Source organism: Mercurialis annua, linkage group LG7, assembly GCF_937616625.2.
Source record: "Mercurialis annua linkage group LG7, ddMerAnnu1.2, whole genome shotgun sequence".
NCBI lineage: Eukaryota > Viridiplantae > Streptophyta > Magnoliopsida > Malpighiales > Euphorbiaceae > Mercurialis > Mercurialis annua.
In genome coordinates, this window is record NC_065576.1 from 11,148,089 (window position 1) to 11,164,977 (window position 16,889).

The following is a 16,889-nucleotide window of genomic DNA, read 5'->3' on the forward strand; positions in this document are numbered from 1 at the left end:
CCGAATACCATTAAACTTCACGCCCATCTCTTTTTTAAGAATTTGTACACGCCGCGTACTGCTATTGAATATTCCATTGATTCTTTGTCTATTAGAAGGCTATCTGACAATCAAGCTGCGACCCTTACTTATTCTTTTATGGAAGAAGAGATTTATCTCACTCTTCTTGGGTGTGATAATAACAAAGTGCCAGGGCCGGATGGTTTCAACTTTTTCTTCTACAAGAAGGCGTGGAAGATTTTGGAAAACGATATTCTTGACTTATTTTTCAGCTTTCATCGTACTGGGTCTTTTCCTGCAAGTTTAAATACTGCTTTCTTGGTCCTCATTCCAAAGCTGAAAGGTGCTACAGATATTAAGGACTTTTTCCCTATAAGTATGATTAATGGGATTCTTAAACTTTTTTTTGAAGTGTTAGCAAATAGGTTATCTTCCTTACTTCCTCTGCTTATTTCTGAAAATCAGTTTGGTTTTATATAAGGAAGAAACACACATGATTGTCATATGATTGCCTCGGATTTGATTTATCTAGCGCATAGCCGCAAAGATCAAGTTTTTCTCATTAAGCTTGATTTTAAGAAAGCATTTGATTCCATCTCTTGGGACTTGATTTTTAAAATGCTTGCTAGAATGAATTTCGATGTCACTTGGATCAATTGGATTTCCTATTTCTTTAAGTCCTCTCAATTATATGCCCTTCTAAACGGCAATCCGAGTAAAAACTTCAGTATGAGAAGAGGAGTGCGACAAGGAGATCCAATTTCCCCCATGCTTTTTGCCCTTGCAGTTTAAAGTCTAAAAGATTTATTCAGTCAAGCAGTTTGTTTGGGTCTTATAGGCGGTATTCATGTAGATGGATATGCTGAACCTATTTCTATCCTGCAGTTTGCAGATGATACTCTTCTTTTTGTGCCTTAAGATTTGGAGATGATCAAGAATTTATTGAGAATCCTTAGATGCTTTGAGTTAGTGTCTGGCCTTGAAATTAATTTTCAAAAATCATCTATCATTGGTATCAACATAGATGATCATTCTATTTTAGAAGCTTCAGGCATTCTTAATTGCAAAACTGAAGAACTGCCAATTACTTAACTTGGGCTCCCTTTTTCTCTCAAGCCGGTCAAAGAGAAGCATTGGGATTTGGTTATTAGCAATTTTCCATCTCAGCTTGCAGGATGGAAAGGTAATCTGATATCTCCGGCTGGTCGCCTTACTTTGATTAAGTTCGTACTTTTCCAGTCTACATGTTTAATATTTATGCACTTTTAACATTTCCAACTCTGTAGTTTTGTCGTTAGAGAAATCCATGTGTCGTTTTTTATAGAGTGGGTTGGCAACTTCTGTGGGTTTCAGTAAGGTTTCATAGGATGAAGTGTGCTTGCCTTTTGTGGATGGAGGCTTAAGCGTTACTCCTTTGAAAATAATAAACCAAAGTTTGCTTTGAAAAGGGATTGTTAGTTCTTGTAGCTCTCAGTTCATGTCTTTAATTGGTTATCGAAGAGGTTGATGTTCGTCGTTTATCACACTTGTGGAAAGGAATACACTCAGTATGTGTCATAAATCAGCAGGCCTGGCAAGCCTTTAAATCAGAACTTAGTATAATCGTGGGTTTGGGAGATAATATTAGATTTTGGCATGCAAATTGGACTGATAACAGGGCCCTTCAACTGCAGTTTCCTTCTCTGTTTGCTCTTAGCCGTACTAAGGACTGTTCAGTGGCTGATTTTTTCGACTCCAATCAGCAGCTGTTTCGTTTCAGCTGGCAACGCAAGCTTCGCGTGGGAGAACAGGCGCAGCTTCAGCTCCTTCAGCAGCAAATCTCTGGTCACTGTCCTTCTATCAAACCTGATAAGTTCCATTGGAGGGGGAAGTTATACACGACAGCAGCTTTTACTGGTCTTCGGCAGAGTTTGATTCTTCGTATTGATCCTCTCTATGGCATGGTTTAGAAATTCAAACTTCCGCCTCGTATTAATTTTTTTATGTGGCTTTTGGCTAGAGATAGAATATCCTCGAATGTTTCTTTGATTCGTATAGGAGTCCCGTCTATCAGTCCTTCTTGTGTGCTTTGTTTTGAGGAAGAATCCAGCATTCACATTGTTCTCCATTGTCGTTTCGCTTGGCATGTTTGGAACACAGTGTTGAACTTGTGCAATTTTCAATGGGTAGCCCCGGGCTCAATTCATCAATTCTTTAATTTATGGAGCAATTTATCAAACAGGAGATATCAGATTTTGTGGCAAACAATTTGGTTCTTCTTTATTTAGGAGTTGTGGAAATCAAGAAACAAGAGAGTTTCCAGTCAACTTTGGATGGATGCCGACTCATTAGTTTATTCTACAATCTGTACAGCGGTGACATTCTACTAGGACAACAACAAGGATTTTGATTATTCGACTAATGATGTCTGTATGAACTTGATTTTTTTTCTATAATTTCATATAGCCTTTCTTTTTTCAAAGACTTTTGCCTTCCACTGCTTTGTGGATGAGCTAATATAATAATTATTTTTCCAAAAAAAGTAAAAGATACAAAAAGTTCTCGTACTTTCCATGAAAGTACAGATAAACCTTTAAATTAATCTTTGAAACAATTGATCACCTCTGTTTTTAAAACATAATAATTAAAGTCTTCCATCCGTCACTGTTATAAACAACTGCTAATTGCTTACGTATTTTTCGTAACCTTATAGGAGAAAGGTTCAAAAATAACTTTAATGTTTAAAATATTTACCAATTTATATTTATGAATTTTTTTATTACTTTTTTTCACCCTATTCTTCCTTTAAAAATCAATAATTAAACAATATTTCAAATTAAAATATTTTAAAAAATAACCGACCTCTAGCGACTAGAGTTTTTTTCCTCACCTATTCAATACCACTTCACCTAATTATTGGTGTTTATTCATCTTCTTCACTTCTCTCCGGCGAGCGGAATTATTATTCTTCATCTTTTCCACTTTTCTCCTCCTTCCACCCATCTCTTTCGCCATCACCTCCACCCACCTCCATGGCCACCACCTCCACCTTTAGTCGCCGTCACACTTAGCCGCCATTTCCCTTTGGTTTTCGGTAGTCTCAGACAGCTCTAGACTATTAGATTGACATGATTAATACAACTAACTTGTCTCATCTTTGGCATGGCGTTGACTCAATTTTATGTCAACAATTCTCTAGTTTGGGAAAGTTTTATGGGGTAATGAGTATGAGATTGGGAAATGGAGATAATAATAATTTCTGGAATGATGTTTGAATTGGAAATGAAGCCTTATTTTCAAGCTTTCCAAGGCTGTTCAGTATAACAACAAACAAGAACGATTATTTTTCTGATCTATTTGACAACCAACTCGGGTGGTTTAATTTGTTTTTTAAGCTATCGTCTTCGGCTAGGAGATCAATATCTGCTTTTTTGTTTCCAGGATCAACTGCAAACCCGCCTGCCGAGTCCTCTTCATCCAGACATCAGCTGCTAGAACTAGAAAGACAGATATACATCAACAATAATGATAAAGATGTTACATCTAGGTACACAGTTTGCTCTTAGGGGCCGTTTGGTTCAAGGTTGGGAATGGGAATCGGAATGGAAATCAGAATGAGAAGTAATGAGAATGGAAATGATTGTTTTCATTTTATGTTTGGTTCAAAATTAGTGTATGAATGGGAATGGATAAAGTTTAATAAAAAAAGTTATTTATTATTTACTAAAAATACTTTTTTAAATATTTTTTTACATAAAAAAATAAAATTATTTTAAAAAAAATTAAAAAAATATTTTCGAAAAAATTAAAAAAATAATTTTTGAAAAAATTATTTAAAAAAATTATTTAAAAAACTTATTTAAAAAAACTTATTTAAAAAAAATTCGTAAAAAAGCTTTTTTTATTATTTTAAGTATATTTTTTAAAATATATATTTAAAAATAATTTTTTAACAATTATATATTTATTATTTATTATTAAAATATTTTATAAAATTTTGATTCCCATTCCTAAAAGTCCATTCCCATGGGGTAAAGGGGGAATGGGTGATTCCCATTGAGGGGTAATCACATTTCCATTCCCTAGTAAAATTTGACAAAACAAATAGAAACAATGGGAATCATTCCCATACCCATTCTCATTCCCCTCTTTTTATGGCGAACCAAACAGCCCCTTAATTTAGTTGCCGTGGTTTTTTGTTTTTCGAAGTTTAAGCTTCCTCTTTGTATCCACTTTTTTTATGGTTGTTGGCTAGAGATAGAATATTTTCGGATGTTTCTTTAATGAATCGAGGTATTTTGTTATCGGATAATTCTCTTATTATTCTTTATGCTTGGGCGATGAAACTAATTTATAATAGTCTTCATTGTCGTTTTACTTGGCTTGTTTGACTTTCTTTGCTTCAAATGTGTAATATTCATTGGATGGATCCTTATTCTCTACGTGATTTCTTTTATCATTGAAATTCTCTTTCGAATAAGAGATACCAAGGTTTTTGGCAGACAATACAGTTTTATTGTGTTTGAGGATGGTAAGGGGTGTAAATGAACCGAGCCGAGCCGAGTTTTGGAGTGTTCATGTTCGGCTCGTTTAGCGAACAAGGTGTTCATGTTCGGTTCATGTTCAGTCGAGCTTTGAATAGAGTGTTCATGTTCGGTTCATTTAAATTTATAGTATTCATGTTCGGTTTGTGTTCAGCTCGTGTTCGTTCGTTTAGCCGCTAAACGAACAAGTTCACGAATGAGCTCACGAACGAGCTTGATAAGTACTAAACGAGCTCGTTCATGAACGAGCTCGCGAACGAACTCGATAAGTACTAAACGAGCTCGCGAACGAACTCGATAAGTACTAAATGAGCTCGTTTGTGAGCCCGCTCGTTTAGCGGATAAATGAACGAACACGAACTTTTAAACGAACAAACACAATATGAGTTGAATAAATTAAAAACAATCTAATCGAACTCGTTCACGAATATGAGCTGAATAAATTAGAAACATAATTATACAAATTAATCTAAATATGAATTAGTTCGCGAACACCTAATCGAGTTTCTAAACGAGTTTGTTCGTGAACTATATACAAGCTCGTTCACGAACTTCACTACAAAAAAAACTGGAAATTGTGACAGATTTTTGTGACGGAATAAATCTGTCACTATTTATGATGGAATTGTGATAAAATTGTGACAGAATTTGAAGTTTGTGACGGATTTGTGACGGAAAAAAATAATTTAATTTTCTTTTGTTTAGCTGATTTTTATGACAGAAAAGTGACGGAGTTGTAACAGATATTAGTGACGAATTTAGATTCCGTAACAAATTACTTTTTAGTAACAAAATTGTGACGGATTTGTCCGTCACTTATATTTGTGACGGAACAGGCCGTCACAAATAAAAAAATATGGATAACCGTCACAATTCCGTCACAAAGCTGTGACGGAATTGTGACAATTATTCCGTCAAAAATTAAGTGACAATTATTTCATTTAGGCAAATCGTATCTCTTCGTCCTTACTCTTCTCATTCTAACTTTTAGGGTTTGTGTATTATATGGCCTACTCTTATCAGTAATCATTCCTGATTAGGCTTAACAATCTTCCCTACTCTTCGTCCCTACTCTTCTCTCTTCCCTTTTAAATTGCATTTTCATTTTGAGAAATCCACCATGGAGCGTTTTGAATTTGTTAATCCGTCTGGTCTATTGCAGCAACACCGTCATGGAGGTTTCTCGTTTATTTAGAAGCGTTTCTCGTTTATTGTTGTTAGGCTATCAAACTTTTAATGTAAGTTCACCTAATTGATTTGATTTTGCCCTAATATTTTCAGTTTAAGTTTAGTTAATTGATTTTTCCCTAACTTTAAATGTTGTATGCGAGGTTAATCTCAGTTTAAGTTTACCTAATTGATTTGATTTTACCCTAATATTTTCAATTTAAGTTTAGTTAATTGATTTTCCCCTAACTTTAAATGTTGTATGCGAAATTAGTTTCAGTTTAAGTTTACCTAATTGATTTTGCCCTAACTTTCAATGTTGTATGCGAAATTAGACTCAGTTTAAGTTTACTTAATTGATTTTACCCTAACTTTCAATGTTGACAGTTTAAGTTTACCTAATTGATTCTGCTACTCTCCATTGTTGATGTGTGATAAAGATTTCAAGCTTTTATTGAATTAGTATTCAGTTAATTTCACTACCTTATATTTTCTCACTTTAAGTTCACCTAATTGATTTTTCTCTAACTTTTAATTTTGTATGTGAAACCTGCAGATTCCGATGATGACTCATTACCGGAAGGATGGACTGTTAAAGTCAAAGTAACAACCGCTGGTAAAAAGTACAAGGTAACTCATCTTCTGCTGTTACTAAATCTATATTAATTAATTTAACCACTGCTCATATTTACTCAAAGCTTGAATCTCTTCAAGATTCTCACAGAAATCTAAATCTGACAAACATACCAAATTTGACTTCACTTCATGTTCGTGATTCAACAAGAATACTAATTTGCTTTTTTTAAACTAATTTGCTGATCTTTCATGCTAAGTATGAGGTTAAATGAACTTTGCATGACTAACTATGGATCCAGTTGTCATAGCTTGTTATGCTTAGTGCTTTTAAGCAACCCTGACTTATATTGAATTTACTGTATCTTTTATTGAGTTATAGGCTTAATTGGTCTTTCACTAAGTGGTTTTATTGAACTTGACCGTAAATTGAAAATTATTAATTGTATGAACTAGGAAGTCCCAATTAGTACTTTGGAAGATGTTTAACTAGGGAAAAGTGAACTGTGATTTTTTTATAGTAGAGAAACGAATGTTAATATTTGTTACATTTGTCTTTATTGCGTGTGCAAATTGAGGATGAGTTTCAGCTGTTTATTAATGGTCTTATTTGAATTTTAGGGTATTTTATTTCTATTGTTATGGATTTTTGTTTGATTTTTTGTTTGATTTATCTTGTAGTGGGAGGAGAGACTCTGGACCCGTTTGTTATTTTAGCTAAGCCTACATGTAAGGAGGCCCTTGTAGTATGTGAAATTACTCTTAGTTTATGTAATTGATTTGATTCTTTCCTAACATTTTAAATTATACTTTTTCATACTTTCAGTGAATTTACTTTTTTAAAAGATACAAAGGAGCTGTTGCTGTGCTTTTCTCTTGTTGCGTTTTTCTTCCCTTCTGCAGTTGCCGTTGATCTTCTTGCCATTGGTGCATTTCAGAAACTGAGGTTAGTAATTAGCTAAAATTTATTTGTCTTAGTTGTTATTCTGATTGTAGAAACGACGTTATACTTTTCAAGTGTTTGCATTATTGAGGTGGAGATGCATTAGTGACGTTATACATTTCAAGTATTTGCATTAGTGACGTTATATTTTTCAATTTGACTGTTAATTCTTACAATTTCATGAATTAGAACCTATACAACGTCTGAAACATGACTTTTTACATTTCGAAAAATGAACACCTCTCAAATTGATAGTTTTAATTTTAAATATTTTTGTATTTGTCTGTTTGAATTTTTTTATATTTGTTAGCTGTTAAAATATGTGCTATTTTTTCCAAAGGAACAGAACAGCTAAAAAATTCTTATTAGGGTCTAAATAAGAACATGAATCGAGAATGGATGTATGTTAGATATGAAGGTGGATATTTGCATCCACGGTTTATACAAGGGGTGGAGGAATTTGTTGATTTTGCAAAAATGCATCCCGATTGCATGAATGGTGAGAAGATAAGATGTCCGTGTGATCATAAAAAATGCAGAAACAAGGGTTATCTTGAGGAGGTTACAGTGAAATGTCATCTTGCAAAGTATGGGTTCATGAAAAACTATAATTGCTGGTATTGTCATGGAGAAACTTTTGTACCCAATATAATCCAAGCTACTCCCAACATAGATTTAGAACATGAATCCCCTGAAACTGAAACAATTAATCATGGCGATTTCTTTCGATCAATGATGCAAGATGTCATTGGTCCTTCTCAATTTCCTAATGTAGTGGAAGAGGACCCGAATTTGGAAGCCCAACGTTTGTATGACATGCTTCGGGCATCTGAACAAGAGTTGTGGGAAGGAAATCCGGGAGGACATTCTCAATTATCTGCTGTTGCGAGATTGATGAATTTAAAGGCGGAGTTTCATTTTTCAGAAAGGTTATATGATGAATTTTGTAAGTTTTTGGCAGAGATTTTACCTCAAGATAACACAATGACTGACAGTTTTTATAGCACGAAGAAGTTAGTTAGAAATTTAGGTTTGCCAGTAGAGATCATTGACTGCTGCAATAGGGGGTGCATGTTATTTTGGAACGAAGATATTCATCTTAATGAGTGTAAGGTGTGTGGTCATGCTCGGTATAAGAAACTAGGAGGTGCTGGCAATCGCAAAAAAAACATACCTTACAAAAAAATGCACTATTTTCCTATCACACCACGACTTCAGAGGTTGTATGCCTCAAATTCAACAGCAAAGCATATGAGGTGGCATGGTGAACATGAATGGGAAGAAGATGGCATAATGCAGCATTGTTCGGATTCTCCAGCTTGGAAGCATTTTAATGAGGTGAATCCCTCATTTGCTTCTGAGGTTCGCAATGTTAGATTGGGTTTGTGCACCGACGGATTCCAACCTTTTGGACAAACAGGGAGACAATATTCATCTTGGCCTGTAATAATGACACCATACAATCTTCCACCTGGTATGTGTATGAAAGATGAATATATGTTCTTATCAGTAATCATTCCGGGGCCTAACAATCCAAAAGAAAATTTGGACGTTTTCTTGCAGCCTCTAATTGCCGAGTTGAAACAGTTGTGGGTTGTTGGTGTGAACACATATGATATTTCAACAAAGCAGAATTTTCAAATGAGAGCTGGTCTTATGTGGACGATCAGTGATTTTCCAGCGTACTCGATGTTATCAGGCTGGAGTACGGCAGGAAAGTTGGCATGTCCTCACTGTATGAGTGATTCTGATGCATTTCAATTAACTAATGGTGGCAAGACGTCATGGTTTGACAACCATAGAAAATTTCTACCATCAGGTCATCCATTTAGAAGAAATAAGAAATGGTTTAAAAAGGGAAATATAGTAGAGGATGATGCACCTCATATTAGATCTGGTTCAGAATTACTAGATGAAATTGAGTATCTTGGCCTACTAAAAGTAACCGAGATTGATGCAGCGGAAGTAAATGCTGGTATTTCTAAATCTTTTGGATGTGGGTGGAAGAAAAGAAGTATTTTTTGGGATTTGCCTTATTGGAGTACTAACTTAATAAGGCACAACTTGGATGTCATGCACATTGAAAAAAACTTCTTTGATAATATTTTCAATACAGTGCTAAATGTCCCGGGTAAAACAAAAGACAATGCCAAGTCGAGAGAAGATTTGAAAGAGTTTTGTTGTCGCCCGGAGCTGCACAAAGATGAAAGCACCGGAAAATATCCAAAAGCTTATTTCACTCTTGACAAAAAAGAGAGAGAAGAATTGTGTAAATGGGTCAGAGAACTCAAGTTCCCCGATGGGTATGTTTCCAACATGGGTCGATGTGTTGACATGAAGAAATTAAAATTTTACGGGATGAAGAGCCATGATTGTCATGTGTTTCTCCAAAGACTTATTCCAATTGCATTTCGTGAATTACTACCGAAAAATGTATGGCAAGCATTGACAGAACTAAGTCTTTTCTTTAAAAATCTAACATCAACCGTTATTAAAAGGGATGAAATTATACGGTTAGAGCAAGAGATTCCCACAATCTTATGCAAGCTCGAGCGTATATTTCCTCCAAGTTTCTTTGATTCAATGGAGCACCTTCCTGTTCATTTGGCCTATGAAGCACGAATAGCTGGCCCAGTCCAATACCGATGGATGTATCCTTTTGAGAGGTACGCAACAATAAGAACAATGTCTATTGCCTAAATTGTGATGCAACTGTTCTAAATAAATGATATTCTTGTAGGTACCTTCGCAGGTTGAAAAATAATGTGAAAAATAAATCCCAAGTTGAAGGTTCGATTGCCAATGCATACTTAGTCGAAGAAACTGCTTCATTTTGTGCACACTACTTCACACCTACTATTCATACACGGCATAGGAGAGTACCACGTAATGATGACGGTGGAGTTGATATAAGAGCAGTTTCGGGTATGCTGTCAATTTTCAAACATCCCGGTCGATTCATGGGTCAGGCTAAATCTCGATTTTTGGAGCAGAAAGACTATGATGCAGCTCATACTTATATTCTTTTGAATTGCATTGAAGCTAAACCATATATTGAGTAAGTTTATATACAATTTTAATATGGATTTGTGTTCTACTGTTGAATCTAAGTAATTATTCCATCTTTCAGAATATTTGAAGATCAGTTACGTCTCAATAATCCAAATATCACTCAGAATGATGTTGATTTAAAATTAGAAAATGACTTTGCAGCCTGGTTTGAAAAATATGTGAGTAGACATCTCAATATTTTTCATCAATAATAAATATAGGTTACAACTTAATGTGATAATCTGCGTTTTTATCAGGCACATAGTTCATCTTCAAACATCACAAACCCTATTATGCGTGACCTAGCTAAAGGTCCGTTGCATAAGGTGCAATGTTACTCTGGATACTATATCAATGGGTATAGGTTTCATACAGAAGGGCATAGTTCAAAAAGGCTAACGAAGAATAGCGGAGTGTGCATTAGAGGTTCGAATCAAAGTGCAGGTTTACTTGACTATTACGGTCGGTTGACAGATATTTTAGAATTGGATTATCCTGCATTGCCGATGAAAAAAATTGTTTTATTCAAGTGCTCATGGTTTGATCCTACTCTAAGGCTGGGTACAAGAGTGCACCCACAGTACAAGCTTGTTGATGTCAATAGTCGTAAAGTTTTCAACAAATATGAACCATTTATCATGGCTATTCAAGCTGAACAGGTGCACTATGTAAATTATCCATCGTCGAAGCGAAGCGAGTGGTTGGCAGTTTGTAAGATTAAACCAAGGTCTACTGTGGAGTTACCTGAAGCAAGAAAAATAATACCGCCGTCAATGATTTCAGCATATCAAGAGGATTCTTTTGAGCAACATGAGATAGATAGTGAAGTTGATGCATACCAAACTTTAAGAGATCCAAATGGTTCTTTCACTGAAATAGACGATGTCGATGATGTTGACTATGACTTAGAAGAAGACTTAGATGAGGATGACGATGATGATGTTGATGAGGAGGAGGAGGAGGATGGTGATTTTGAGAATGATGACTATTAAATTAATGTGATAAGATTATTATTGAGAACTTCTTTAATTTTGATGCTTAGAAAACTTCTTTAATTTGATGTTTTATTGTGTCCTGCTCTATATATAAGAGCATTGCTTTATATTATAGCAAGGGTTTTGTTTGTTTATATCTTTTTTTTGTCCTAGTTTCTTCCCTGTTAAGTGCCTTGCATACTTTTTATTTAATTTGATTACCATACTTGTTAGAACTTAGTTGTCATATACGATGCTCTATATTTAGTAGTTTAATAATGATAAATGCTGATAAGTTGGTTGGTTTAAAGATGGATAGTAGTGTTACTGTTATTTCTATTTTTTGCAGGTTGCGTTGGGTGATTTTTGGATTCCAGAGTAATTCTTCATAGATCACCCTGGTGCTGTGCGTATTACTATAGCTCAGGTAAAGATAAGTCTCGTGTTACCATAAATACTATTATTATCTTTGCTCTATTGGAAATAAACCTGAATTTATTATGCCTTTCTTCTCTATAATAACGAGATCATTCTAGATCTTCTATATTATGATATGTATTTGAATTAGTCATTATTAGTGCTATTTGATTTTATGAGCTGAATGAAATGATTTTTGTTTTCAGATATGAAGCCTAATTTCATAAGGACAACATCACTAGAAAAAGAAGCGTCATCAAGATTACGGCACAAACCACCAGCACTATCTCTAGCACCACGACAAAAACTACCAGCACTATCTCTAGCACCACGACAGAAACAACCAGCCCCACCACCAGCCGCACAGCAAGCACCACCAGCAGCCCCACCGCAAGCACAACCAGCAGCCCCACCTCGTGCAACCTCATCAGCCCTACCACGTGCAGCCTCATCAGGCCCATCTTTAGCACCACCAGCATTTGAGGATGATAATTTAGAGAGTCCTTCTCCTTCTATATCATCAAATCTAAGTTATCACGGATACAATCGCATTCCTCACATACATGTAGAGGCAAAGAGGTTTGATCATATATTCATATTAATTTTATTTCTTTATATATACATTATTAATTTGGTTACAGTTTGTTATAATTTTGTTTTGTTATTTTATTTGTTTCAAGTTTACTTCCTGACGCCCATGGTATAGCTCGAAACATCGGCTGTGCATTTCAAGAGAAACAAGATCCGAGTGGATATAGCTGGCTTTTAGTGAACAAGGATGTAAAGCAATTCTATTGGGAAGATTTTCAGGTCATTAAATTCTTAACTATATATATTTAGGTAGTAATAATAGTTTTCTTTATTGTTCTTATATTGTTACTATGGTGCATTTGGTTGAAATATGTGAATCCTATTACTTACAGAGAAGATATACATGGGATCCTCATGCTGAGATGTTGATCAAGACCACTTGGAAAAAAGTTGCAGCATCCCACTACAATAAGACACTTAATAAGTGGAGAGATAATTGGAAAAAAAAGAAGCAAATTCCTCAAGGTGTTAAAGATGATATTTGGGATACATGGCTTGCTAGGTGGGAATCAGATGATTGGAAAAAAAAATCTAAAAAAGCTTCAAAGAATAGGCTTTCAGAACCTGGTGGTATTGGCACTGGTATAGCTAAGCATACAGGAGGTTCTAGATCTATTTTGGAGCATACCAAATTGATGGTAAATATTTACTCCAACTTTTTTAAGTGTATCTATTGCCTTTTATTATAATTAGTATTTAGTTTTTGTTATTTTCGATTCTATTTTTATTTTATAGGAAAAAGAGAATGGTAGAGTGATGAATCCATGGGAAGTTCATCAAAAGTTGCATAAGAGAAAAGATGGAGCATTTGTTGATAGCAAATCATCAATTATTAATGTAAGCCATTACTTTTGAAGTTAATAATGTTAAATTGTGGTTTAATATGCTATGCATGATAAGATGGTAAATGCTATAGTTAATAATGCTAAATTAAAGTCTGAAGTTGTTTTGTTGAAAATGGCAGATGATGTTAGTTTTTTAGTGGTGGTGTTAGAAATCTGTTTGTATTTTTGTTGTAGGGAAATTAAAGTCTGAAGTTAGTAATGTTAAATTGTGGTAAATGCTATAGTTAATAATGCTAAATTAAAGTCTGAAGTTGTTTTGTTGAATATGGCAACTGATGTTAGTCTTATAGTTGTGTTGTTAGAAACTTGTTTGTATTAGTTATAGGGAAAGTAAAGTCTGAAGTTAATAATGCTAACTGTGGTTAAATATGCTATGTAGGATAAGATGATAAATGCTGTAGCTATCGCTAGTCAGCCACAAGAAGATGGGAGTGTGCCAGAAGTTGATATTCACTCGCTTTATTATGATGTTGTTGGCGGGGCAAAAAAGAAGCAAGTGTATGGATTAGGCTCGCAGGCATCAGTGTTTTATCCGCATAGTTTTTCCTCTACTTCTTCTGGATATAAATCAGATGAAGAGCACATGAAGCAGATGATAGAGCAACATTTTAATGATCAACAACAACATCTTACGAAGCAGCTAGACACTTTACGTGAGCAACAAGAATCCTTACGTAAGCATCAAGATGCATTGCAGCAGCAACAACTTGATTTAGCTAGAAGAGAGCAAGGATTACATGATACTTTGCAGCTAGAGTTGGCTGAAAGAGAAAAAAGACTTCAGAATACAATGCTACTTCAGATGCAAGAGATGTGGAAGAATATGCAAAATGGTAAGCCACCTAGCGGAGGGGCATAGATTTGAGGATCGCGGGTCATCTAGTTTTCTTTCTTATTTTTATTATTATGTTGTTTCGATTGTACTTATATACGTTAAACTATAATGTATTGAACATACGAATTGACTTTAAATTTCAATATTAAGTTGTATCAACTCTTATATATATTTTGAGTTTTGATAAATTATGTTTTGTTATGTTTTGCATTTGCTACACCGTACAAGAGCATTTGCATCAGTAAAACAAATGTTGATTTTCACTAATTCTGTCGCAAACATAACATTTTATCATACAAATTGTGACGGATTTATGACAGAAATATTGTCATAGAAATAGTATTCTGTCACAAAGCCTTCACAAGTTGTGACGGATTAGTGAAGAAAAACCATTCATATGACAACGTTTTTGTCATAAATCCGTCACAATTTGTGATGGATTAGAGATGAACTTTTTTGTCACGAAAATGGTAGTCCGTCACAAATCCGTCACAAATTTGTGACTGATTTGTGACGGTAAGAAACTTAGTGACAGAAAAATGTGTCACAAATCCGTCACAATTTGTGACGGATTAGTGATGGAATCTGCCATCTCCTTTTGTGACGGATTATTTGGAATGAGTAGATTAGAGTTGTGACGGAACAATCCGTTACTATTTTTGTCACAAATTTGTGACGGAAAGAGATTTCCGTCACAAAAAATTAGTGACAATGTTTTTAGTGAAGGCTTGAAATCAGTTACAACTCTGTCACAAACTCAGATTTGTGACAGATTTGTGACGGATTTTGCCGTCACAAAAACCAGTATCTTTTGTAGTGCTTGTTTACGAACTCTTAATCGAGCTCGTTCATGAACTCTTATTCGAGCTGTTCGCGAACATAAACGAGCCGAACACCACTATGTTCATGTTCGGCTCGTTTATATTAACGAACATAAAATCAAGTTCGATCTCGGTTCGTTTAGAATACAAACGAACATGAACCGAGCTCTTATCGAGCCGAACACCGAGCTGCTCGCGAACGGCTCGGTTCATTTACTCCCCTAAGGATGGTAAAAAACAAGAAGTAAGAGGGTTTTCAGCCATGAGTTCATTGATATTGATTTAGTTGTGTATATTTGGGTTTGCAAAGCAGTGAAATACCACAAGGACAACAATCTTGGGTTTTTCTGTTCCAGAAATGATGTTTACCCAAATTTATTTTTTTATAAATTTTCTTAATTTTGTTAGCCTCTTTTAAGATTGTTTTGCCAACCACATGGCTTTATGGTTGAGCTGATATATCCATTTTTTATGTATAAAAAAATTAAACTTCATATTGCATTCAACATGTCTGCACGGAAAATTATCTCAACTGGATTTATGTGGATTCCATGCACATATTGACAGAGCAAAAAAAGACATGCCATAATCAAAGCATTATTCTAACCAAAAAAATTGAATAAAATCCACTGTTTCTTTTGCAAGAGATGAGAAAATTATGCATTAAATAAAATAAGTTACCAAACTACAAAGCGCATGTGAGTTGGTAAGGCGCTCTCCTAACTTAAGTGAGGTTGCGGGTTTGATTGATACTTATGTATGTAGTTGTTTAAAATTTGAGGCCAGTGTTTGTCTCCCGCAAGGAACCTAGACTACTCGAATGGGAATTATTTTAAATGTGAAAAGCTTAAAAGTGTCGTCTCATAATTGAAACTCGTTCAGGAAAAATCATAAATCATTTACCAAAAAAATAATTAAAACTTCAGAGCCATACCGACTCATTAGACTTTATGGCAATGAGAAAGAGACTTTAATATCCCCATTAAATCTCTGAGTTCAAATCCTACATTACATAAAATAAAATGTTCCACAAACAAAGAATGGATTCCCAAACAAAATTTGAATAGCTAAATTTTTTTCATCATATTAGCTTCTTCAGACTTTACTTCATTAAATTTTGTATAAGACGGACAAGAATGTAGTGAAAATTTATAGAATTATTTTTCCAAATATTTGTTTTTTGCAAAGTATTTACAGCATTTTGACACATCTTTCTAACTTATTTACAAAAGTACCCACTATATATAGAAGTCTTATCTCATTTTAGGTTAAACTTTTATATAGCCACTCTTTTTTCTCTCTTTTCTCTCTTTTCTATCTCAAAATTCTCTCTTCTTTTCTTCTTTTTTTTTTCGTTTGATTTTCAGTTTGTCTACTCCGGTTAGTTTTTCGTTCTTCTTTTCCGTTCGCTTTTCCGTTCGCGCTTCCGTTCGTCTACTATGGATTTCTCGTCGTTTCCAGTCGTTTTTCCATTCGCACTAGTCCTTTCGTCTCTTATATTCGCGCTATGGATTTCTCAACTCGTTTTTTGATTTGTGTAATTTATTAGGTTTTTTTGTAATGATTTAAATATTTTGTAATTAAATTATTGTAGATCTATAATTTTTGTTTATAAATTGTTCTATTATTCATATAATTATTTAATGTCTTTCTCTTATTCATAGATTTGTTTATTGCTACTGATTTTGTAAAAAACAAGTTGATTTATGGTGCATTTGTAGTAATTTTATAATATATATACGTTTCAGTGTATTTTTGGTGTATTTATAGTGTATTTTTGATGTTTTTCGGGATATCTATATTTTTTGGTATATTTATGCCGTTTTTAGTATATTTATGGTGTATTTGCAGTGTTTTCATGGTATAGACCGTAAAAACACTACAAAATGTCATAAATACACTATAAATACACTATATATACGCTATATATATACTATATATACACTATATATGCACTATATATACACTAATCTTACACTAAAAACACCATAAAACACTATATACACTTACACTATAAAAAAATAAAAAAAATTCCAAGAAAAAAATATATAGAAAAAAATAAATTATTAAAAACTGAAAAATAGGGTTGTACAATCGGTCGATTCGGTCGACCGAACCGAAAAAAACCGAAAACCAAAATTGGAAACCG

At 34.2% G+C, this 16,889-nt stretch overlaps 2 protein-coding genes across 3 annotated transcripts; both read left to right on the top strand.

Annotated features, from left to right (window-relative positions):
• The first annotated feature begins 5,083 nt into the window (after positions 1–5,083).
• On the top strand, positions 5,084–10,268 carry LOC126656796 (uncharacterized). Its single transcript, XM_050351414.2, has 5 exons — positions 5,084–5,761; positions 6,247–6,320; positions 6,945–6,992; positions 7,090–9,872; positions 9,947–10,268. Exons 4-5 carry the CDS (start codon positions 7,591–7,593, stop codon positions 10,266–10,268), a joined length of 2,604 nt encoding a protein of 867 aa, XP_050207371.2. The 5' UTR covers positions 5,084–5,761; positions 6,247–6,320; positions 6,945–6,992; positions 7,090–7,590.
• A 1,295-nt stretch (positions 10,269–11,563) lies between these two features.
• On the top strand, positions 11,564–14,078 carry LOC126657575 (uncharacterized). Of its 2 annotated transcripts, XM_050352284.2 has the most exons (6): positions 11,564–11,658; positions 11,855–12,227; positions 12,329–12,458; positions 12,572–12,877; positions 12,975–13,076; positions 13,464–14,078. In XM_050352284.2, the coding sequence occupies exons 2-6, from the start codon at positions 11,857–11,859 to the stop codon at positions 13,941–13,943; spliced, it is 1,389 nt and encodes a 462-aa protein (XP_050208241.1). In that variant the 5' UTR covers positions 11,564–11,658; positions 11,855–11,856; the 3' UTR covers positions 13,944–14,078. The 2 variants fall into 2 exon arrangements, with proteins under 2 accessions (XP_050208241.1, XP_050208240.1); XM_050352283.2 differs by having other exon boundaries at positions 11,620–12,227.
• The last annotated feature ends 2,811 nt before the right edge of the window (positions 14,079–16,889 follow it).